We start from the raw sequence: 19,764 nt of genomic DNA on the forward strand, positions 1-19,764 counted from the left end.
AGACCATGATGCCAAGATGTCAAATTTTCATTTGGTAACATAGATCGACTAAAAACAAAGTAGCCAGAGCGGTATGAGAATTATTAAAAAGAAAAATAACAGGTTAAAAATAATAAAAATCAATTTCCATTTTCCAGAACAGTACAGATTTCAGAGAACCTAGGAATTTTTAGCAAGTTATTTCATAACCGGCTTGTAAATATATCTGCGAACGTAACTACTCAAGAGATTATTCATACAGAACTGTATTCCGCTAATTCATCGCTTTTATAATATTTTTATCGGTGCGACGAAAATAAATCAGTTGATATTTTCTACGCAAAAAGTAAACACAACACGGCAAGTATTTTTTCTATTCCTTACAATTTTTAAGTGTTTTAAGTTTAAAAACATTGTATTATATAAATGAGTAATTTTACCTGTCTCAATTTACGCTATTTTATGTCTTGCCTGCAGGTTGCATCATAATGTTGTCTCGAATGTGTCTAGCCCGGTCGGCTTTAACTGTATCGCACACGCTGAAAACTCCGGTCCCGCAGAGATTCGTGCCCAAAAACTATGTCGTCAGGAACTATGCAAGAGAACCTCGCTCCAGAGTCGCCACAAGAACACAACCCACATTATGGGAGAAACTTATGGCACCAGCTGGACCTAATGGTAAATAGCAATAAAAGTTCTCGTACATTATTTTAATACTATAACCTAATTATTGAATCAACTGTATATTTCATAAGTACTTAAAAATCTAGAAGCAATTTGCATTTGATTTTACAGTGGTCTTTTTATTGATATTAAAATTAAAAATTATATATTTCAGCTTTCAGTTTGGGAAAGGGTGCATTGGCAGGTGCATCAGCTGTAGGCCTTGTGGCACTTTGCTACTATGGATCTGGTGTGAAGCCTGGCACTTTACAGGAGGCGCAGTAAGTCACTTATACAAACAAGATAAGAATGATGGATAAGTGTGCTGTACCCGATTAACATGGGTCATTACAGAATATTTTAATTTTATTATTTATTGAAATTTAGGATGTCATTGTATGGGAAAAATATGTTTTAGGAAAATCAAGGCTCAGTAAAATGTAAATGACTCATTGTTTTTCACACATCTTTGTGAAATTAGAATGGAGCTATGTTTGCCACTTACCCAAGGTCTATACATTAGTTTTATCAATAGATACTAAATAATTGATATTTTCCAGTATCTGGCCACAATATGTAAAGGATCGCATCAAGGCTACATATGGATATATTGCTGGCTCTCTGGTTCTAACTGCTGGTAGTGCAATCACAGTATTTAGAACTCCTGCACTACTCAATTTGGTCACAAGAAATGGATGGATGGTAAGTAATATATATAGTCATGTATTTTTTCTAAAGATCTGATAGCTTATGAAACTATTCTTTCCAAATACCATTTGTGCTGTTTAAAATTTCTCTTTTACCCATGTTTTCTTTGGATGGCTCATTGACACTGCCTGCAATGTCACATACCATAAATAAAACGAAGAATTATGAATCCAACATAAAATATTTAAAATAAATGGTAATCCTTTCTTTTTTCAGTCAATAATAGTAACAATGGGCTTAATGATTGGATCTGGTATGGTTGTGCGGGGCATGGAGTATAAGCCAGGAGTTGGAGCTAAACAATTGGCATGGATGGTGCACACTGGCATCATGGGTGCAGTTATTGCACCTATTTGCTTCCTCGGTGGGCCTATCCTTATGAGGGCTGCTTGGTAAGCCTTTTGCTCAGAAATATAACATTTAAATAATAATTTTAGAGTACTAAACTATATCCATAGGTTATTTTCTAATTACAATGCATTGTCAGACAAATCAATTAATATTTTTTTATTAATTATGATTTTTTCATAACGTATAAAGTCATAACAAGATATTGTAAAGTTGATATATATAGGTACACGGGAGGCGTGGTGGCGGGCCTCAGCACGTTGGCGGTGTGTGCGCCGTCGGGTGAGTTCTTGAATATGCGCGCACCGCTGGCAATGGGTCTGGGCGCCGTGTTCGCCGCTTCGCTCGCCGGAATGTTCCTACCGCCAACATCCGCACTTGGCGCAGGTGAGATCAGAAACAGTGGATTTCGCATATTATATCACTCTAGAATTAATAGGCCTTAAAAAGTATTGAAATTGAGTAGATGTTCGTTTATCTTATATAATCTATAAGCCTGTTAATAAGCCTGTATACTCTATATGCATGTTGTCAAACTGCCTTGTTTTTAATATATATGATTTATATTACAGGACTTTATTCTCTCAGTTTGTATGGCGGTTTGATAGTATTCAGCGGTTTCCTGTTGTACGATACCCAAGCTATTATAAAGCGTGCAGAGATGCATCCACCTTATGGCTACCAACCCTATGACCCAATCAATTCGTAAGTTAAATAAAATTATCGTAGTCGATAGAACTGTTTTCCGATGATAAGTTGTTTTGGAATATTACTGTTAAAATAATTATACCTCTAAGTAATGATGATTCATTTAGCATTCAAGAAAAGTTTATACTTAACGGTCTCATGGACTATTGCTTTGTTTGCACCAAATTTTTAATGCAATATTAGCCCAATCAGTATAAAACTATTATCAAAGAAATTTTCAAAATAAATTAATCTAATTTTATACAACAGAGCTGACTACATTATACATATTCACTAAAAAAGTTTCTATTATTATTTCAGGGCCATTTCCGTATATCTGGACGTACTCAACATTTTCATGCGCATCGCTATGATTTTATCAGGCGCCGGCGGCAACAAGAGGAAGTAGATTACGTGATATTTAAATTCATTCGATAGACTGTATACTTATATAGTCACACATAGTGCTATGTTCCGATATTTAAATAATTATTGTATAATCAATAAATTATTTCAATCAACTTGTAGTCTCTGGCTCGAGTGTCTTGAATGTGATATTATTGTGTAGGCTAATGTTGTCCCGGTGTAACACTTGGTGGAAATAAATTAACAAGTTATACGTAGCTGAAAAATGCTTGTTTTAATCCAGTTTTTCTATACGATGCCTGGTGTCAAATGTAATTTTTTTTTCACCCGAGCCTTTTGTTCCCTACTTTTAAACTATAACCCTTGAGTTTTTACGTTTTACGTCCGGCCGCTTATCTCACGTCAAACCGCAAGCAACACGCAACCGAGCTTGGTCCCCACATTAAATGCACGCCCATGGATAGGGGAACATTTGTCGCGGCCCTAGGCACACAGTGCCGTGTGTATACCACGTGGTTGTATAACACATTGAGGCCTATAAGGGATCGCGAACATTTCCTTTCCCACTTCACTCCCCCCATCCTGTTATTTTCTCCTTCCTCCAGGGTCCTGCAGTCGTTAAGCCGGGGGATTCGTAGTATACCGTTAGCTTATTTCCCCCGGTGTTGACTGCGAAGTCTGAATTTGAAAAAAAAAACACCTCGGGGTAGTCAACTCTCAGGCAAAGCATCGGACTTCTGTAATATAGGTTTATACTCAGCTCAGAAGTTAAGTTATCGAACCCTTTCTATCGATTATCACGGATGTTTGACAAGAAATATGATTTAATATTACGTATTTTTACACATGATAGTAATGTTATATGTAGAGAAATTTGAAGAGTAATGTAAAAAAACATAGGAAAGGCTTTTTTAATTGAGCCCCTGTGTAAAACAGCCATGGGTGATATCCAAACCACTGCATGCAAAGGGCGAAATGAAAAGCAAACAATGTATACCAATTTCAATAAGTTTTATTTACATATTAAAAAGATACATACTGCGAGTAGCATTGAGTTACAACTTACAAAACGTAATTTTATACCTACTGTATAATTATATGGGGGACTATGGAGTAGGCAGCAGTAAGCAGGTAAGGTAGTAAAGTTATATTTCGTCATATTATGCATATAGAAGATAACACTAGGTTCCGTTTAAATTTTGCTGTGTTCAGTTTTATTTAAATTTATAGATACGTATTATTATACAGTTAGAATATGAAAAGATAGATAATTGTGCATAAGGGTACTTACATTATAATAATATGATACAATTAAATAATATTTTTTGCATACCCAAAAAAAATTATTATGAACAATAAAACTGAAAAATAGCGCGAAATGTAACTTCATAAAAAAATGTGGAGAAGGACATTTTTAACAATATTTCTGTTAATAGTCAATAAACTTTTGACCAATTACTTTTAAAAACAACACCTATTTGTGAAATCATTATACTAGACGTTAGATTCACTTCAAGAAATATTTTAGTAAGTAAAACAAATGTTTCATATTGTTTTCAATAAAATGACGATGTTACATTCATAATTCATACAAAGAAAAGGGTAACATTTTTGTTAGACCGTTTGATATACAAGCTAGTCGTTATGCCATAACAACATTCAGCATTTATTACATAGGGCGTAATAAGAGTAACATTTTAAAACCCTTGACCGTAATTGCATGTTGCACAATGTTTCTTAACGTGAAAAAAACTTTCCAAAATTTTTACCTTATTCCAAATTCTTTTTCGTTAATATCTATGTCAACAACTGCCATTTCATTAATATGATTTAGATTATCGAAATGTTTTTCTGTAATTTTTTGTGATTTTCCATTTTTTTGTTAAAAGTAAAAGTCATAGCCAATATAAAAACAATGTCCTAGGCGTATTTGCCTGTCTAGGTGGAAATTCTAGAGCACCCACTTTTCACCGTGAGTATTTCGTCCATGATATGATAAGGGGCGAACCTATCATCCGGAATTTGAATCCGAGACTTCGGACTTTAGAGTGCGGAAATTAATAATTATGTCTTAGTTACCAAAATAGGTTGAGTAAAGCCATGTGTTTACATAAACTAAATAATAAATCAAATCTGGAGCCCGGTATAAATCATCTAGCAGTTTGTCCGCTAATTAGAAACAAAATCATAATTCCAATATAAAATTAGTGTGTTGTATTTTAAATAATGAAATTTATAATATGAAAAATATTTTTTGGGTATATAAATACTGTTGTAAATGGAACACATAGGTATTTAATAATTATTATATAATTAAAATAAAGCTAATAGAAAATATCACAATTTATAAAAATAAAAGCTCTTTGGAATTCATTAAATCACATTTAAATAAATAAATCAAATATATTGTTTAAAATATAGTAATATAACTAAATAGGAAAGATCGGATCGTATGGATTAATAATTATGGTACTGTCATCTAGAAAAATAGCTACGATTGAAACTGTCTTGCATTAGGAAAATATCTTTTTTTAAACATAACATCTACAACTATATATTAGAAACAAATTATTATGATCGAAATTTCATACTATCAATGAGCAATAAAGTCACTGGAGATCCTTTAAATGGTATTATTTCAGTCCTCGAGTTAAGAAGAGACGTCGGCAGTCTTATGAGCTTGATGCTTTAAGTACATAGCGTACATCTGCCTAGCTTGATTAAGTACCCTGTTAACATTGTGTTTACGAACCATTTTGTCAAAATGCATGGCTAATTCGTTATAATCCATACGATTGCGCATTATGTAATCTCTATGTTGCAACAGCACAGTTAAACAAAGAAACATTAAGAAAGGGTTTCCTCCCCCAAATACGACGGGTGGGGGGAGACTACTAATACTACCCTTCGTAGAACTATCAGGTGCCACTGTAGATACGCTTACTGTTTTTTGTACTGGAGGTTTGAAAACTTCGTATTTCTTTTGAAAACTATTTATGGTTGAAGCAACACTGTGTAAATTAGTTTGTTTTACATTCAAAAGCGATTCACAATTCTTTCTGGCATTTTCTAATTCCTGCGACATACTAGAGAAAAATTTCTGCGATCGTGAAGTATTCGTCATACCTTGTAGATTAACTCTGTTGTCTGTTGTGAGAGGGAACGGTTCAATATTTTCATCTTTTTCAGAAGAATCTGACTCACTGGAGTGACGGTTCGACGTTTTGGTGTCCTTAGGTATTTCTGGAGGTTCCGTTGACTTGGTTTTTCTCAATAATTTTATTGGTGTTACAGATTTTTTCCCTGAATGTTCCTCAAATATTTCGCCCGTGTCGCCATCGAAGTCCAGTTCTGCCTGCTCGTCCGGTGTTTGAGGACAGCTTGTAGTAGTTCGTGTTGTGGGCGTGTTTCTATGTAATGGGTTCTCCCAAAGGTAAATATCCTCGGCACTTCTTGCATTTGATTTTAAAGTATCGAGTAAAGGTGATTTTTTCATAACGTCGGTTAATTCCATAATTTCAGTCCGTGCTTCTAATACATCGACAGCTACCGACTCTTGTTTTATTTCCGTGCACTCATTAGTAGGCTTGTCATCGGTACTAGTCGACTCAGACGGAGAATCGCACATTATGCTGCACCTGTTAATGTACGAGGCTCCAAATACGTGCCGATCCAAATGTTCTAATTCTAGCCTCAACTCTCTTGTCATCGACGTCGTCATGGGGTAGTATTCCTGGGAATCGTCCGGACTACTGCCTTCGTTTTGATCAGTACTATTTTTTTTATTTAATTTATATCGCTTTTCTTCTAGCGTATGTGATTTTCCTTCGCTTTGCGTAAGTGTGATATTTGGACATTCTTTTCCAGAAGAAATTTCTGGAGCACTTGTATTTTGAGCCGTATTTTTACTCCCTGTCGCAAAATTTAGAAATTCATTTAAATTTTTTATCATCTTTACTTTTGGTTTATTTGAATCTGTGGCGATGGAGTCATCAAGTTTATCTAAAGATGAGAAGAATTTATTGTTATGAATGGATATGCGATCTCTAAGAAGTCTAATTTGATTGCCCAAAGGAGTTTCTTTTTGTTCAGCATGGGCTGATCCATTCATAAGATTACCAGTGCTAGACCATGTTGTTGTGACCGAGTCTTGAGTTTCAATTTTTCCGTGCTCTGGTACACTTTTCATACTGCGTCTCGCATGAATCTTTGATTCTTTTAATAATAAACTATTTTCTTTATTTTTTTCGCAATCTTGGTTATACAGCTGTGTATTTTGAATTTGTAATGCAGCGTCATCCAAACTTTGGAACTCTTTCGAATGTTTAAGAGACGAATTTGGGACGTTACAGCGTGTCGCATTCTCGTCAAGACTGTGATTCATTTGTTTACAAACCGCAAGTTTTGGAGCTTTCGTGTTGGCTAAGCTAAAACTAGAACTCTGACGTCTAATCGCACAAACTTTCGTGTACGCATTTTCTCGTGGCGCTTTAATTAATGGACTTACAGGGGGCGGATCCTCGTCCAGATCTATGCTCGGATCAAATTCTTTTTCTTTTAAAGGTAATTCTACTGACGGTGTTTTTTGAGGCAGCGATGCCCATAATACTTCGAGCATTCTGAGTGCATCATCGAACGCAAACTCTCGTTTCATTTCCAAGAGTAACCATCTGTAGCAAAATAGCAAATCATCTGCTTGTTGCGACTTCAAATAGTTATAGAAATCAGGGTCATAAACTTGCAATGATTCTGTTAAATGCGTAAACTTGAGAGTCATTGCTTCACCGTCCAATAGAAAGTTAGGATACAATCGGGTCATGAGAGCACAAAGACAGATATAGGCGTGAGCTTCATCACCCATTGTTACTAATAAAGGCGAAGCCAGGTCGGACATTCCTTGACAATAGCTGACGGTCGGATGGTTAATTGCGTATCTGTAACAGAACGTTTAAAATATATTTTATACTATTGAGTCAAACGCGCTGGTTTCCAAAAAGCTTTACTTACGTCGTTAATATGTTGAAGAGGGAAGCGATGTTTTGATTATCGTCGCTACCCGCGTAGAAATTATGATGGCGATCGGTACGTAAGACATCTTTACGAACCATACTTGTAACATATGCTAGATCCGCGTTTACCTGTAACAAGCACAGTAATTTAGTTCGTCAAATGATTGCGTATTTTATAGCAATTTAGTTTTATTTATTTTTGTTCTTACCTTTCCTCTTTGTATGCAGTCTTTCCAACGCGCTCTAAGCCCGTAATACTCGTTGGCTTTTCTTTTGATGTAGTCCATCCTCTCTTTACCCGTCATGCCATCTGGGTACACATTTAAAATATGTTTCCACACTACTTTTCTGTAAATAAAGTGTTATTATCTTATACATTTCTAAATATGGAATATGCATAAATGAATTTGTACTATGAATAATCGCAAAAATACCTTAAACTAGGATCTATACCGCCGCAGTAAATGACTTCTCTTAGCTTGGCGGTGTTAGTGATTTGACCAACTGTATCGAGGAATGCCCTGAATTCAATGTCGCTGAGCGGTGGTCGTGGAGGTGTGTTCGGATCTTCGTACAAGTTCAGTGCTCTTGATACCATGTTAAATGTTTTCTCAACCTGCCAGAATACAGTACTTGTAAATAGAGAGCATTAAAAAAATATATACTTATAATATCCACCAATACTAAGTTATATTTGTACGAGAGCTATACTGAGCCATTGAGAGATTAAGTTTACTATCGTTTTGTACATAGAAATTGAAATTAGAAGAAGAAAATAATATTTTTTTTTGGCTGACCTGGTTCATGATTAGTCCCGGAAAACCAGTTTGCGTTTCCTGTTTCTCTGCCTGATTTGGTGGGGGAGCCACAGTAGGTTGCTCTCTGCTCATTTGGTTCACCATACTTGCAGTGGATGTCACTACTGGTGGCTCCCAATCCTCTGAAGCTTCCGCAAAGGGTTTCATATCCACTTTTAATTGAACACATGGCTCTGACCTTTGTGTAAGAGCTATGTTATGAGCCCTAAACCAATTCCAATTTTAAATATATGTTATAAAATATTGAAATGAATTATTTAAATTATTTCATTTCATTGAAAATTTATATTAAAACAGTTTATGTAAATTTAAGAAAATACATCAAAATATGTTTGCAAAATTGATACTATAAAAACACATTACGTAAAATGTAGGTTGCACTTACAACAAAAATGAAAGTTTAAAAATGTGAAGATACCTTGAAACCCAACCGACCATGCAGAACTAATTCTATGTTTTATTTTGTAGAATGTACTCTAAAATAAACTGCCCTTGGAAAATATAAAGTTATTCCTAATTCAGAATTTACTCACTTGAGGAATGCAGCATCCAAATCCCAATCAGAGAGAAGGGGCAGATACACTTCTAGCCCATAGTCATCAACAGTTCTGTATGATAATGTAAAGTCAGATTTGATATCAAATGCCTTTATTAAAATGCTTTGTAACACTTCTAATGAAGTTATTTGTGGATCCACTGAGAACTTCCTTAATTCTGGCTGGAGTTTTCCTTCACATTTCTGTTGAATGAAATATGGTGCAAATATAGTTTACATATTGTTATATAATGTTAGCCATGTATTATATATCTATGCAATGCTGCACACAGATTTATTTATTACTCAGATCATACATAAAAAAAAAATATATATTATCAGTAGCCATGTTATGGGCTTAAGTTTTATATATTAAATTTATTGTTTTCTTGAAAAGTTGTTTCTTTAGGTAAGTGGCCTGTATTGAAAATTCAATGAAAAAAGACTGATTAATCTTTCACTAGATGTTGGGCAGGTCTATGTTGTATTTTATTTTAATTAGAGTTGTAGATAAAGCCATATCCCTAGCAAAATGGTGCATTAACCACATTTTTAGAAGACCGTCTACATGAAAATAAAAGCATTATCTTTCTGCAAAATGTTATCTTTACTTAATGAAAATGCCCCTCAAATTGACTCCATCCATCTACTTCCAGAGTACTTATCAATAATAATTAAGTAATTTGTAACTAACACTATTAGGTTGACAATATTTTAAACAACACATTGGTAGTTCAACAAATTCAACACAACCTACAATTAATTTAAATAAAAATTATATATAATTTTGTGCATATTTTTACTTATTACTCTCACTATATCAAGTATGGAATGAATAGCTCAAGAATGTTTGTGTTGATATGAACACCATCCAAAAGACTTGGCACTCAGTAATATCTAGTTTTAGCTAATCAAAATGTGTACAAATTAAAAAAGTTTTTACCTGTAACTTGGCAACTTAACACCAGAAAATATACAACCAATAACAGTAAGTTATTAGTAAAAAAATATATTAAATAGAACTATTTTAATATAAATAAACAACACAAAAAAGGCTTATTTTACCAAGTCTTTTTTAAAGCAAAGTATTTTTTTAATTACACACAGACATCTGTATAAGAATGATAAAAATGGTAAAATTGATACAAAAATAATAGTATTTTGATACATTGTATTTTTGGATATGTGTCATGGAAGTAATAAGCTAATTGTTAGTTTGTGGTACATATTATATATTATTTACCTGATATATATCATTACATTATAGAATTCAAATTAGCTTTCAATTTTAAATTGATCAGTTGCATATTAATCATAATTGGTGCATAAAAAATCTGCCTAAATTTCTTATTCACTGTAAAGAAAAATAAAAAAAGCTGTATTTTAATAATATGATGTGTAGTTTATGTGCATATTTTTTTTATGTAGACCAATTTAGTTTGTAGGTACCTCTGTCATTTTATTAGTGCATAATTTTTTAAATATGATAGTGCGTAATTTTATGCAGTTGATGACACACTTTTAAAAAACATATTCATAAATATTGATTGTTCAAGAAACAAAGTATAAAGTGGGTTAAGTGGCCAAACATTTCTATCTATTATTTACATGAATTAGTTAATACGACAATCTTTGTATTCGTAAAAATTATACAAAATGATTGGTTTAACTGCAAATTCTTTGACGAGATTTAACAAACCTTGACTTTCACTCTAACAGCTTCTTTACTATACCCAAACATGATTTCACATTACTGTTCATGGACTAGCAAGTAGTGATTAATTAGTTGGAATCTGGTTACACATCACGAAACATACAATAAACATTTATATTTATAACAAGTAAATTACACATTTTTAAAACATCCGCACAAAATGGACTTGATTTTATTCACCAAATGTCAGTAAACGACGAATCCTTTTCACCAACACCAACCAACATCAATGGACATTTGATTTGACAAGTTTGATAACTTTGACATTTGACGTAACCCTGTACTGCATAGGTCTTTAGCATAGGCAGTTACATCTATATTGAATCTGAAATACTTGCAAGTCTTCATTGACCATACAAGTCTTCCAATTATGGACTGTGTCTACCTGCAGGTGCGAAGCGGGACGGATTGGGTCAAATTACAAAAATCGACCTGCCATACACTTTGTATGGAAGTGCTTCCACAACAGATGGGTCGCAGCAGGCCGCAGCGAGGCGGATCATGGGAGCGGACACTGCGAACCGCTCGCCCGCCAACAAGGTTGCCTTTTTTAATATATTCAATTATATATGTAGTACATATTTGTTATTTGTAAATACCAGTATTTTTTTTAGTTCATATCCATATGTTCGTTATACTTATCTGTGAACTGTCAATTGTGAGTTGTCAATTGTCATATGCACAGGATAAAAATTGAAGTATTTTGCGTTTTACGTGCATTTTACATAAATTTGCAAAGGTATCTTACATATTTTTGCACAAATAAACTCACGCATCGAATGTGGCCCAAAAGATCAATAGTACAATAAAAATAAAGTTTAAAATCCTTATATTTCCTTTTCATTTATTGGAAATGGCTAGTGTTAATCACATCGATAGAGAATTGGATTTGTCTAACACAGGCAGAGGCGTATGGCTTGTGAAGGTACCCAAGTACATTGCTAATAAATGGGAGAAAGCCCCAGGGGACATAGCAGTAGGTAAATTGAAGATATCTCGGGTGCCTGGCCAGCGTGCTCAGGTGCAGTTATCGTTGCCCGAAGCAGTGCTGTGTTTAAAAGAGAAAGGTGAACAGAGTATACCAAAGGAACATAGGCTGAACGTTTCAAATGTGACGAGGCAGTCTTTGGGAGTGTTCTCTCATGTTGTTCGTAAGTATATTAGTTCTTGACTTACGAAATACAGTGTATACACCAATCATTTCGAGGAATTGAAACGCAATAGGAAATATCGCCCAACACTTCCTAATATACCACACAGTTAAAATAATTCCATTATTATTACTGGCTATTAGTTCTGAATTTACAACTCTATGTTTTACAAAATCAAATCACATCAAAAATAAAGAATTCAATTTAGATTGGCGAGTAGATATCTGTTTACATCTCTGTAAATGACTGGTGAATATGCAAATTAAGAATGATGTACCATTTACAAATATAATTGTTCTTGCTTTCTTCTTATGTAAATCATAGCTATCAAATTCTACCCTTGGTTAGTTCAGCATATGTTTTTGTGTACAGCATTTGAATACGTTCCGGGCTATAAATTGTGTTTTAAGGATTAAAACTAATTTGGTACATTTTCTTGAAGATACTGTTGGTCCATGATTTAGTAATGATTAATGGTAAATGTTTATTTGAAAAATATATAATAAGCAAACTAATAGATTGCAAAGTCATAACTGGACAGTAATAATATTGTAAGTTATATAATAATGCTCCCAATGTCTGGTTAAATCAAGTTTTAAGACCACAACATTATATATTGTCTAAATCTGTATATAAGAAAGAATTTTTTATTTGCAGCAAAACTTGGGATATGAAATTGTTATCTTTTATTATGGGTTTGTTGCAAATATTCTACAAGCTAGTCTAACTTGGAATTTCAATAATGTTTATAATTGATTTTAATTTACAGCATCTGATTCCACCGCAATAGTACCTGAATCTGAAAAACTTTATATGGAAGGTAGGATTGTTCAGAAATTAGAATGCAGGCCTTATGATGACACCACATATTACAAACTAAAGTTTGAATCTATTAAAAAGGCATCCACACCACAACGACAAGTCCAGCAACTGGACAGAATAGTGCAGAACTTCAAACCTGTTTCTGATCATCGGCATAATGTAATTATATTTTTTTAAATAGGTCATTGTATTGATAAAAAACAGACATCTGTAAATTTTCTAAAAAAAGAAAAGGTACAACTGTATTATTATAAGCTATGTACTATTGGGAATGATAATTGTGATTTAAGTGCAACAAGAATAACATTGTCCAATACCTTGATGCAGATTCAATACTGTACCGTCTTGCAATAATAAAAAAATATGGGATTATAATAATATGCTACTGTGCCCTTCTTAATCAGAACTCCCAGAAGAAAGAAGTGTAGACTTGCAACTTAAAAATTATGACATGTTAAACATCTTTATTGACTATGATATTTTTACAGATTGAATATCAAGAAAGGAAGAAGGCTGAAGGAAAGAAAGCTCGTGATGACAAAGATGCTGTGCTCAATATGTTGTTTGCTGCATTTGAGAAACATCAATATTATAACATTAAGGATTTGCAAAAGGTAATGTATATAGTATCAATCTGACAGAAAATTAAAACTAAATTATTACATACATTTTAAAAATTACTCTCATTGGAGTTGATAAAAGCTCTTTGTTTGTCAGCTTAATAGTAAAAGAGAAGGCGAGCGAGGGCCACTTTTCGATTGCATATTGCTAGTTCTTTATTTGGAATCCCACAAAACTTCTGAATTTTCAATAAAATTTCTCACTTTTTACAGATCACAAGGCAACCAATTGTTTATTTGAAAGGGATTTTGAAAGAAGTATGCAATTATAATATAAAGAATCCACATAAGAATATGTGGGAGTTGAAGCCAGAGTACAGACATTATAAACAAGATGTTCCTGTTGAGACCAAGGAGGACAAAAAGGGCTCTGATAGTGACTGATTATTTAACAATATTAATATTTATTTTGACAGTAAGGAAACTTGAATAAAGCCTATGTTGATTACTACATTTTTGAACGTTTTTTTTTTATAATACCAAATTCTTTTGTTTTGTCTGGCAATCTTGGATTGCTTTTCATCCAGTGCCGAATTTAAAAGAAATTATAGTTCTTAAGTATAAAAGGTCACTGAGTCCGTGCCGCCCCGCACGGCCTGCGGGTGCTTATTTTGCCAAAAAAATACCTCTGATTACAAATTTGCCATGCCGTTTCCTGAGTCGCGGCCTTAATTGCCTATTGACAAATCCGGCACAGCTTTCATCTCTAATTTTTCCATTTCGTCCGGTAGCTTCCGCTAAATATGTTAGAAGATACTTACAACCAGACCTTTTTTGTCATTTATGTTTGGGGGCACGCTAATTCTCGAAAGTTGTAATTCGATAATTTTTTGTACCCTTCCTGTACTTTTTAATGAAAGATTTTTCCTTATTTTCGAAATTTCCCCAAAGAAGCCCTACTTACAACCATCAGTTGTCAACGCATATAAGTAACTAGCAGACTGGTGGTAGGTCTGTCATAAATGAGAGTCCGCTTGGGTAGGTACCACCGCAATTTCTATTTCTGCCGCCAAGCAGCAGCGTGTAGTCACTGTTGTGTTCTGGTTTGAAGGACATTGTAGCCAGTGTAACTATTAGACATATTAAGACTTAACATCTCATGTCTCAGGATGTCGAGCGTAGTGGAATACCAAACAATACTGTAATTCAAGGTTGGATGGTGTTTCTACTGTTTATGGGCGGTCGTACTGCTTACCATCAGGCGAACGGCAAGCTGGTCTCGTCATTTAAAGCAGAAAAAAAAATAGCTTTTGCTCACGGCGCCGCCCGCGTGAATAATTATTTTGGGATATAGTATTCGGCGATAAAAATCCCTCTAAATATTTTCCCAGGAAAGAAAGTAGCCTATATCCTTTTCAGGGGTTTGTACTATCTCCATAGCAAATAGCATCGAAATCCGTTGGGTAGTTTTTGAGTTTATCGCTTTCCGACAGGCAAACATGGGGCGTGGGACTTTGTTTTAAAATATATATTTTAGATCTTTTTTAGAGGAACTATTCCGCCATGCATAATTCTTGCTTAACTTAAACCGTATACGCAGCGTACTCAAGAGCTCTAAAAAGGAATATAAAGCATTTTCCCCTCTTTTTGCAACATTTTTTGTTACTGCTCCGCACCTATTGATAATCGCATAGCGTGATTATACTTAATATTTATATAGCCTTCCTTGATAAACGGGCTATCCAACACATTTTTTTTCAGTTCGAACCGACAGTTCCTGAGATTAGCGCGAAAAATCTAACATGAAAAATAACATTGTGTGATTGCAGGTCAAAAAATAATACAAAATATTTAAACTTTTAAGTTTAATTAAAACACAAGTAAATATTTAATAACAATAAAAATTAAGTATAATATTTAGAACTATTAACACTAACAAGTGCAGATTATAATAATTTACGTATTTACAATATAATTAATGAACATTTATATATTTAAAACGTCCTTAGGAAAACAATGTTAAAGTAAAGTATCGACTACTTGAAGATTTAGGAGAATAGATATAATTTTTGTTTTTCAAATCCATATATCACCTATATAAACGCGATGTAAACACTGTAAACACATACAATTATTAAAATTTCGAGAATCTTACATTAAGGGCTCGATTGATTTCGATTTAGTCTTTAATTAGAAGTCCTATGAAATTCAGTGAACATTCGGCAATAAAAATCCGGAAATATCAAATAGATTTTTCAATTCTTTGATGTTTAATCCATAGCGTCGTATTTAGATTTATTAACGACATTCGCAAGAACGCAGGCTAGTATCGTCCCACATGACGGCAGAATGGTTGTAGCGACGGCCAGAAACACGAATATTTCCGCATTGTCGTCGATAGTTTTTGCGATCACGTGGTAACAACCCTAAAAACATAATATTTATTTGAGGGACATTGTTTGTATTTAAATTCTTCCAGTAGTATCTAGGTGAAGCGGACTAAGGAATCAAATTCAGCTTTGTGTAGACTTTTAAATATATAACAGGTAGAAACTCGCCCGTAATTTAAAATGGTAATTCTTATATCGAGCGAGCTGAAAGCGGCGATAGCCTAGTTCGGTGTGGAACGGACTGCCAAGACGAATGTCCGCACCTCTGACTTTTCTAAAATCATGTGTGTATTCTTTGTGAATTTATCGTTCGCTTTAACGGTGAAGGAAAACATCGTGAGGAAACCTGCACACCTGAGAAGTTCTCTATAGGAATTTCGAAGTTTCTTTGTGAAGTCTACCAATCCGCACTAGGCCAGCGTGGTGGACTAAGGTTTAATCCCTCTCAGTAGTAGAGGAGGCCCGTGCTCAGCAGTGGGCAAGTATATATAATACAGGGTTGATATTTTTATTATAATTATTAATTCTTATATCCAGTTATGCAACCCAAAAAGCGTATGTCTATCATTGAGTTGAAAGATTTAGATTTAGATTGGGTTGAAAGATTTAGATTTAGATATTACCCTTTGAAAAACATCACTGTAATTAGCTGTGACGCAGTTGTTGGGGTCCAGACAGCATGAGACCGGGATTACACGTTGCGGCGACATCCGGATCCAATCGGTGTAATTATTTACTCCACAGCAATGCATCTGTAACAACAGAGATTTAGGTTTTTCCAAATAAAGCTTTATTTTATCCAGTACATTAATAAACAAGTCTTTGTCTCTGACTCAATAATTATAATAAAACAAGTGACATAAGTAACAAAAGATTTTTTATAGGAAATGAAATTGCATCCAAATTGGCGATAAGCTTCTGCTAGATTCATTAGTAGGTAAACAGTTTTAGACATTAACGTGTTAAAAATGTTATTACCTTGACTTGGGCAAAGTCCAAATTAGTCTTAAGTTGGCTGTAGTTGATGACTGCTTGATTTAATCCATTGTATAAGGCCTTTGCGAATGTGTGACGGAAACATGCCAGCGTCGCAATTAGTCCAACGCACATCATCGTGGTACACGCCAAAAACCCACTGTACTATAAGAAAACGACATTAATGGATATTCATCTCAGGTAAACAGTATTGGTATTTCCTTATTCTGTCGAAGCTCTATAGCTAATACCTTTAGTGTAGGCAAATTACAATCATTAGATGCGAACTATAGTATTGTAGTCTAGTAGGAAAACATTTCTTCTTTTAAATGCTAGACATTTATGGTCGAAATGATAGTTTCAATTCAAACCGTCAAATACAAAGCGTTTGATACAACTAGAGTGAATATTTACATAAGCAGTTAATAAGTACGTACGTAGGCAGTATATAGTATTTAACTCACAATATAAAGTAGGACTGGTTGTGCCTTGATTATGCAGGAGAAGGCAATCGAACTAACAACAAGGATTAACATGCCGATGCCGATGAACACGTAAGGAGCAGTTCCAGAAAATTCCGGTGACATTTCCATGTAATTGCTGAGATCAAACTCCGCCCAGAAGCCGACCGCTAGGAAGAGTAATCCTAAAAACTACAAACGTATATTATAATTTAGTAGGTTTATTGTAATATCCATTATATTTATGTACTTAAGACCTATTAATGCATCCGTTACTAGATACTTGGAAATAGGCATATTTTGAATAAATGGAGCGAAAGCAATATTTAACGCGTTATCCCACAGTAAAGAGCTGATACTTAAGTGGAGATTTCAAATTTTAAAACATGTAGAGCTACGTCGTCAATTGTCTACGGCCAGTCATGAGTATAATTATAATTGCTGTTCATGGGTGGTAGAGATCACACACACAACATGAGTTGGGAACTCCCGACTACGTGTAAGGAGTTTCAGCTAAGAATCTTCCCTTGTAGATATCTACAAAGTTTATTTCAGTGAACAAAGCTTAAGTATCAATGTGTATTTGCACTGCTTTATTCCGTTTTTATGGACAACATAGCGCAATACCGGGCATTATACGTGACTTAACATGTAATGTCTCAAGATCTTGAACGCAGTGTAGTGCGACACATTGCTCCGTAATTCATGAGTTGGGACAACAAATACTAACCTACATTTTCCTACTGTTTATAAATAATTGTAAAGTTATTCATCAGGCGGCGTGCTCGTCCCGTTATTCGGTTGTAACAAAAGCTTATAGAAGTAAAAAATAGGTGTATTGTCTAATGTGGTCATATAGCTAAAAAGCGCGATAGAAATGGAAATACCACGTCTCCTTAGCATAATTTATATTACTAGGCCTATGAGTAAGTTTAGTATGAACAAAACGTTATGTACTCATAATTGAGATCGAAGTGAATGTGTTTCATTGTGCCTATAAATAACTTTCAGACTGAAACTTTAGAATTTTGTATCAAGGCAGCCTCTTTAGTTTATATACCGTGACCACAAGGCAATTGACCTTAAATCTACCAAGTGGCTGTTACTGTTTCAATTCCTAATATTACGTCGATGTTTAATGGTCTCTAGAAACATCAGTTATTGATTTTGGGGGAAATTTTGTAGTTAGAAAATGCAGATTTGTCGTAAATGAACCTTTACTTATACCTGTATTAAGTTCATATTGAACCTAATCAGATTTCAAGTAGGTATTTTAAAACTGACATTTAGTCGTTCCCTGGGTACCAAGTATTGTCCAACAGATGAGGTGTTAGTCGTGACTGCAGCTGTCATTTCCTTACCAACGAACAACACGGAATTATAACATAAAATAGATAAATCTATAAAGTTGCAGACCTATATATACAATAAAATGGTAGAGTTTATGTAATAAAATAATTTATGCAACACTTCTAGCAACTATAATTAAATACATAAAAGTGCATTCTTACCCAAAATAATATGTTGAATATGAAGAGGAGCGTTTTAATGCAACCGATGACTGCTGCATATTCGAATTGGTTGCCCATGTTTAATTCACTATAACGATTATTACGAATTAAATAAGATTTTAACGACCGGAACCCAAAATATCAGGTTGGAGTCAAATAACTTAATGTTTATTAAAAGCGCATGCGCCGTAATATCGACTTCTCTTACCAATTCGTTGTTTGTAAATATTCCAGTGCATCTTAAGATGTGATGCATTAGGATGATTTATTTCTACGTTACGCACGATTTGATAATTTGATTATTTCATTCGTGCCAAACCGAACCGGCATTTCTTTATAAGAGCGTTAACTTTTTGGTTAACTGTAAGAATACTTATGTCTACTGAAAAACTGATCTTTTAAATTGTATTTATATTTACTTACTTATTAATTAGGTAGCAACATAAATAGGTTGTCTCAGCGGCATAGTTTTTTTGCGGTGCAACTGCTTTCTCGGGTTCGATCCTGGGGCCGGATGCAGTGTAGTGAGTTTTTCTGCTCATTGTCAGAATCTGAATCTTTTCTCGATGTGGATATGGGCTCACTCTCTATTACATAATAGAGCGGAATAAGTAAAGTGAAAAGGGTGCACTAATTGCGCCTCTGCTAATTCCTTCGGGCATAGAATACGTGGGTGTGTGTGCGCGTAAATAAACAGGTTTATACCTAATTATGTGACTATTATATACCTAATTTAAAGATTGTCGTAAGAGTCTTTAATATTATAAAATATAAATAATATACTTATCAGTAATACTATAATATATCAGCCATGTATTATATACTGTCCCATTGCTAAGCACAGGCCTCCTGTCACTACTGAAAGGAATTAGGCCGTAGTCCACCAAGCTGGTCTAATGCGGATTGGTAGACTTTACATACATATACTCAAAATTCCTATAGAGAACTTCTCAGGTATGCAGGTTTCCTTACGATATTTTTCTTTACCCCTAAAGCGATAACTCACAAAGAATACACACAATTTTTAGAAAACTCAGAGCTTTATCTTAGGATTTGAACCTACGGAT

At 34.2% G+C, this 19,764-nt stretch overlaps 4 protein-coding genes across 4 annotated transcripts; 2 read left to right on the forward strand and 2 right to left on the reverse strand.

The window, feature by feature from the left end:
* The first annotated feature begins 90 nt into the window (after positions 1-90).
* Positions 91-3,017, forward strand: LOC115450520 (growth hormone-inducible transmembrane protein). Its single transcript, XM_030178562.2, has 8 exons — positions 91-339; positions 457-657; positions 818-923; positions 1,203-1,344; positions 1,567-1,742; positions 1,925-2,085; positions 2,271-2,403; positions 2,707-3,017. The coding sequence occupies exons 2-8, from the start codon at positions 468-470 to the stop codon at positions 2,792-2,794; spliced, it is 996 nt and encodes a 331-aa protein (XP_030034422.1). The 5' UTR covers positions 91-339; positions 457-467; the 3' UTR covers positions 2,795-3,017.
* Positions 3,018-3,743: 726 nt separating this feature from the next.
* LOC115450517 lies at positions 3,744-11,078 on the reverse strand. The gene is made up of 7 exons (XM_030178560.2): positions 10,813-11,078; positions 9,112-9,317; positions 8,558-8,783; positions 8,195-8,376; positions 7,970-8,108; positions 7,759-7,889; positions 3,744-7,685 (listed from the first exon to the last, which is right to left on the reverse strand). Exons 1-7 carry the CDS (start codon positions 10,852-10,854, stop codon positions 5,402-5,404), a joined length of 3,210 nt encoding a protein of 1,069 aa, XP_030034420.1. The 5' UTR covers positions 10,855-11,078; the 3' UTR covers positions 3,744-5,401.
* Positions 11,079-11,485: 407 nt separating this feature from the next.
* LOC115450518 (general transcription factor IIF subunit 2) lies at positions 11,486-13,875 on the forward strand. Its single transcript, XM_030178561.2, has 4 exons — positions 11,486-11,978; positions 12,748-12,959; positions 13,289-13,414; positions 13,634-13,875. Exons 1-4 carry the CDS (start codon positions 11,681-11,683, stop codon positions 13,802-13,804), a joined length of 807 nt encoding a protein of 268 aa, XP_030034421.1. The 5' UTR covers positions 11,486-11,680; the 3' UTR covers positions 13,805-13,875.
* A 1,359-nt stretch (positions 13,876-15,234) lies between these two features.
* On the reverse strand, positions 15,235-19,021 carry LOC115450541 (tetraspanin-7). Its single transcript, XM_037442039.1, has 5 exons — positions 18,698-19,021; positions 17,190-17,378; positions 16,729-16,890; positions 16,374-16,502; positions 15,235-15,786 (listed from the first exon to the last, which is right to left on the reverse strand). Exons 1-5 carry the CDS (start codon positions 18,773-18,775, stop codon positions 15,631-15,633), a joined length of 714 nt encoding a protein of 237 aa, XP_037297936.1. The 5' UTR covers positions 18,776-19,021; the 3' UTR covers positions 15,235-15,630.
* Positions 19,022-19,764: the final 743 nt, after the last annotated feature.

Source organism: Manduca sexta, chromosome 23, assembly GCF_014839805.1.
Source record: "Manduca sexta isolate Smith_Timp_Sample1 chromosome 23, JHU_Msex_v1.0, whole genome shotgun sequence".
In the NCBI taxonomy this organism is placed as follows: Eukaryota; Metazoa; Arthropoda; class Insecta; order Lepidoptera; family Sphingidae; genus Manduca; species Manduca sexta.

What these genes read in the sequence shown, in the direction of transcription:
- LOC115450520 (XM_030178562.2), top strand. Translation starts at nt 468, where the DNA reads ATGTTGTCTCGAATGTGTCTAGCCCGGTCGGCTTTAACTGTATCGCAC. An exon ending in TCACAAGAAATGGATGGATG is followed by an intron (nt 1,345 to 1,566) that starts GTAAGTAATATA and finishes TTCTTTTTTCAG; the next exon opens with TCAATAATAGTAACAATGGG. An exon ending in CCCTATGACCCAATCAATTC is followed by an intron (nt 2,404 to 2,706) that starts GTAAGTTAAATA and finishes TTATTATTTCAG; the next exon opens with GGCCATTTCCGTATATCTGG.
- LOC115450517 (XM_030178560.2), bottom strand. Translation starts at nt 10,854, where the DNA reads ATGTTTGGGTATAGTAAAGAAGCTGTTAGAGTGAAAGTCAAG. An exon ending in CGGGACTAATCATGAACCAG is followed by an intron (nt 8,377 to 8,557) that starts GTCAGCCAAAAA and finishes GTATTCTGGCAG; the next exon opens with GTTGAGAAAACATTTAACAT. An exon ending in GGTATAGATCCTAGTTTAAG is followed by an intron (nt 8,109 to 8,194) that starts GTATTTTTGCGA and finishes CTTTATTTACAG; the next exon opens with AAAAGTAGTGTGGAAACATA.
- LOC115450518 (XM_030178561.2), top strand. Translation starts at nt 11,681, where the DNA reads ATGGCTAGTGTTAATCACATCGATAGAGAATTGGATTTGTCTAACACA. An exon ending in AGTGTTCTCTCATGTTGTTC is followed by an intron (nt 11,979 to 12,747) that starts GTAAGTATATTA and finishes TTTAATTTACAG; the next exon opens with CATCTGATTCCACCGCAATA. An exon ending in TTTCTGATCATCGGCATAAT is followed by an intron (nt 12,960 to 13,288) that starts GTAATTATATTT and finishes ATATTTTTACAG; the next exon opens with ATTGAATATCAAGAAAGGAA.
- LOC115450541 (XM_037442039.1), bottom strand. Translation starts at nt 18,775, where the DNA reads ATGGGCAACCAATTCGAATATGCAGCAGTCATCGGTTGCATTAAAACG. An exon ending in AACCAGTCCTACTTTATATT is followed by an intron (nt 16,891 to 17,189) that starts GTGAGTTAAATA and finishes GTTTTCTTATAG; the next exon opens with TACAGTGGGTTTTTGGCGTG. An exon ending in ACAGTGATGTTTTTCAAAGG is followed by an intron (nt 15,787 to 16,373) that starts GTAATATCTAAA and finishes TTATGTTTTTAG; the next exon opens with GGTTGTTACCACGTGATCGC.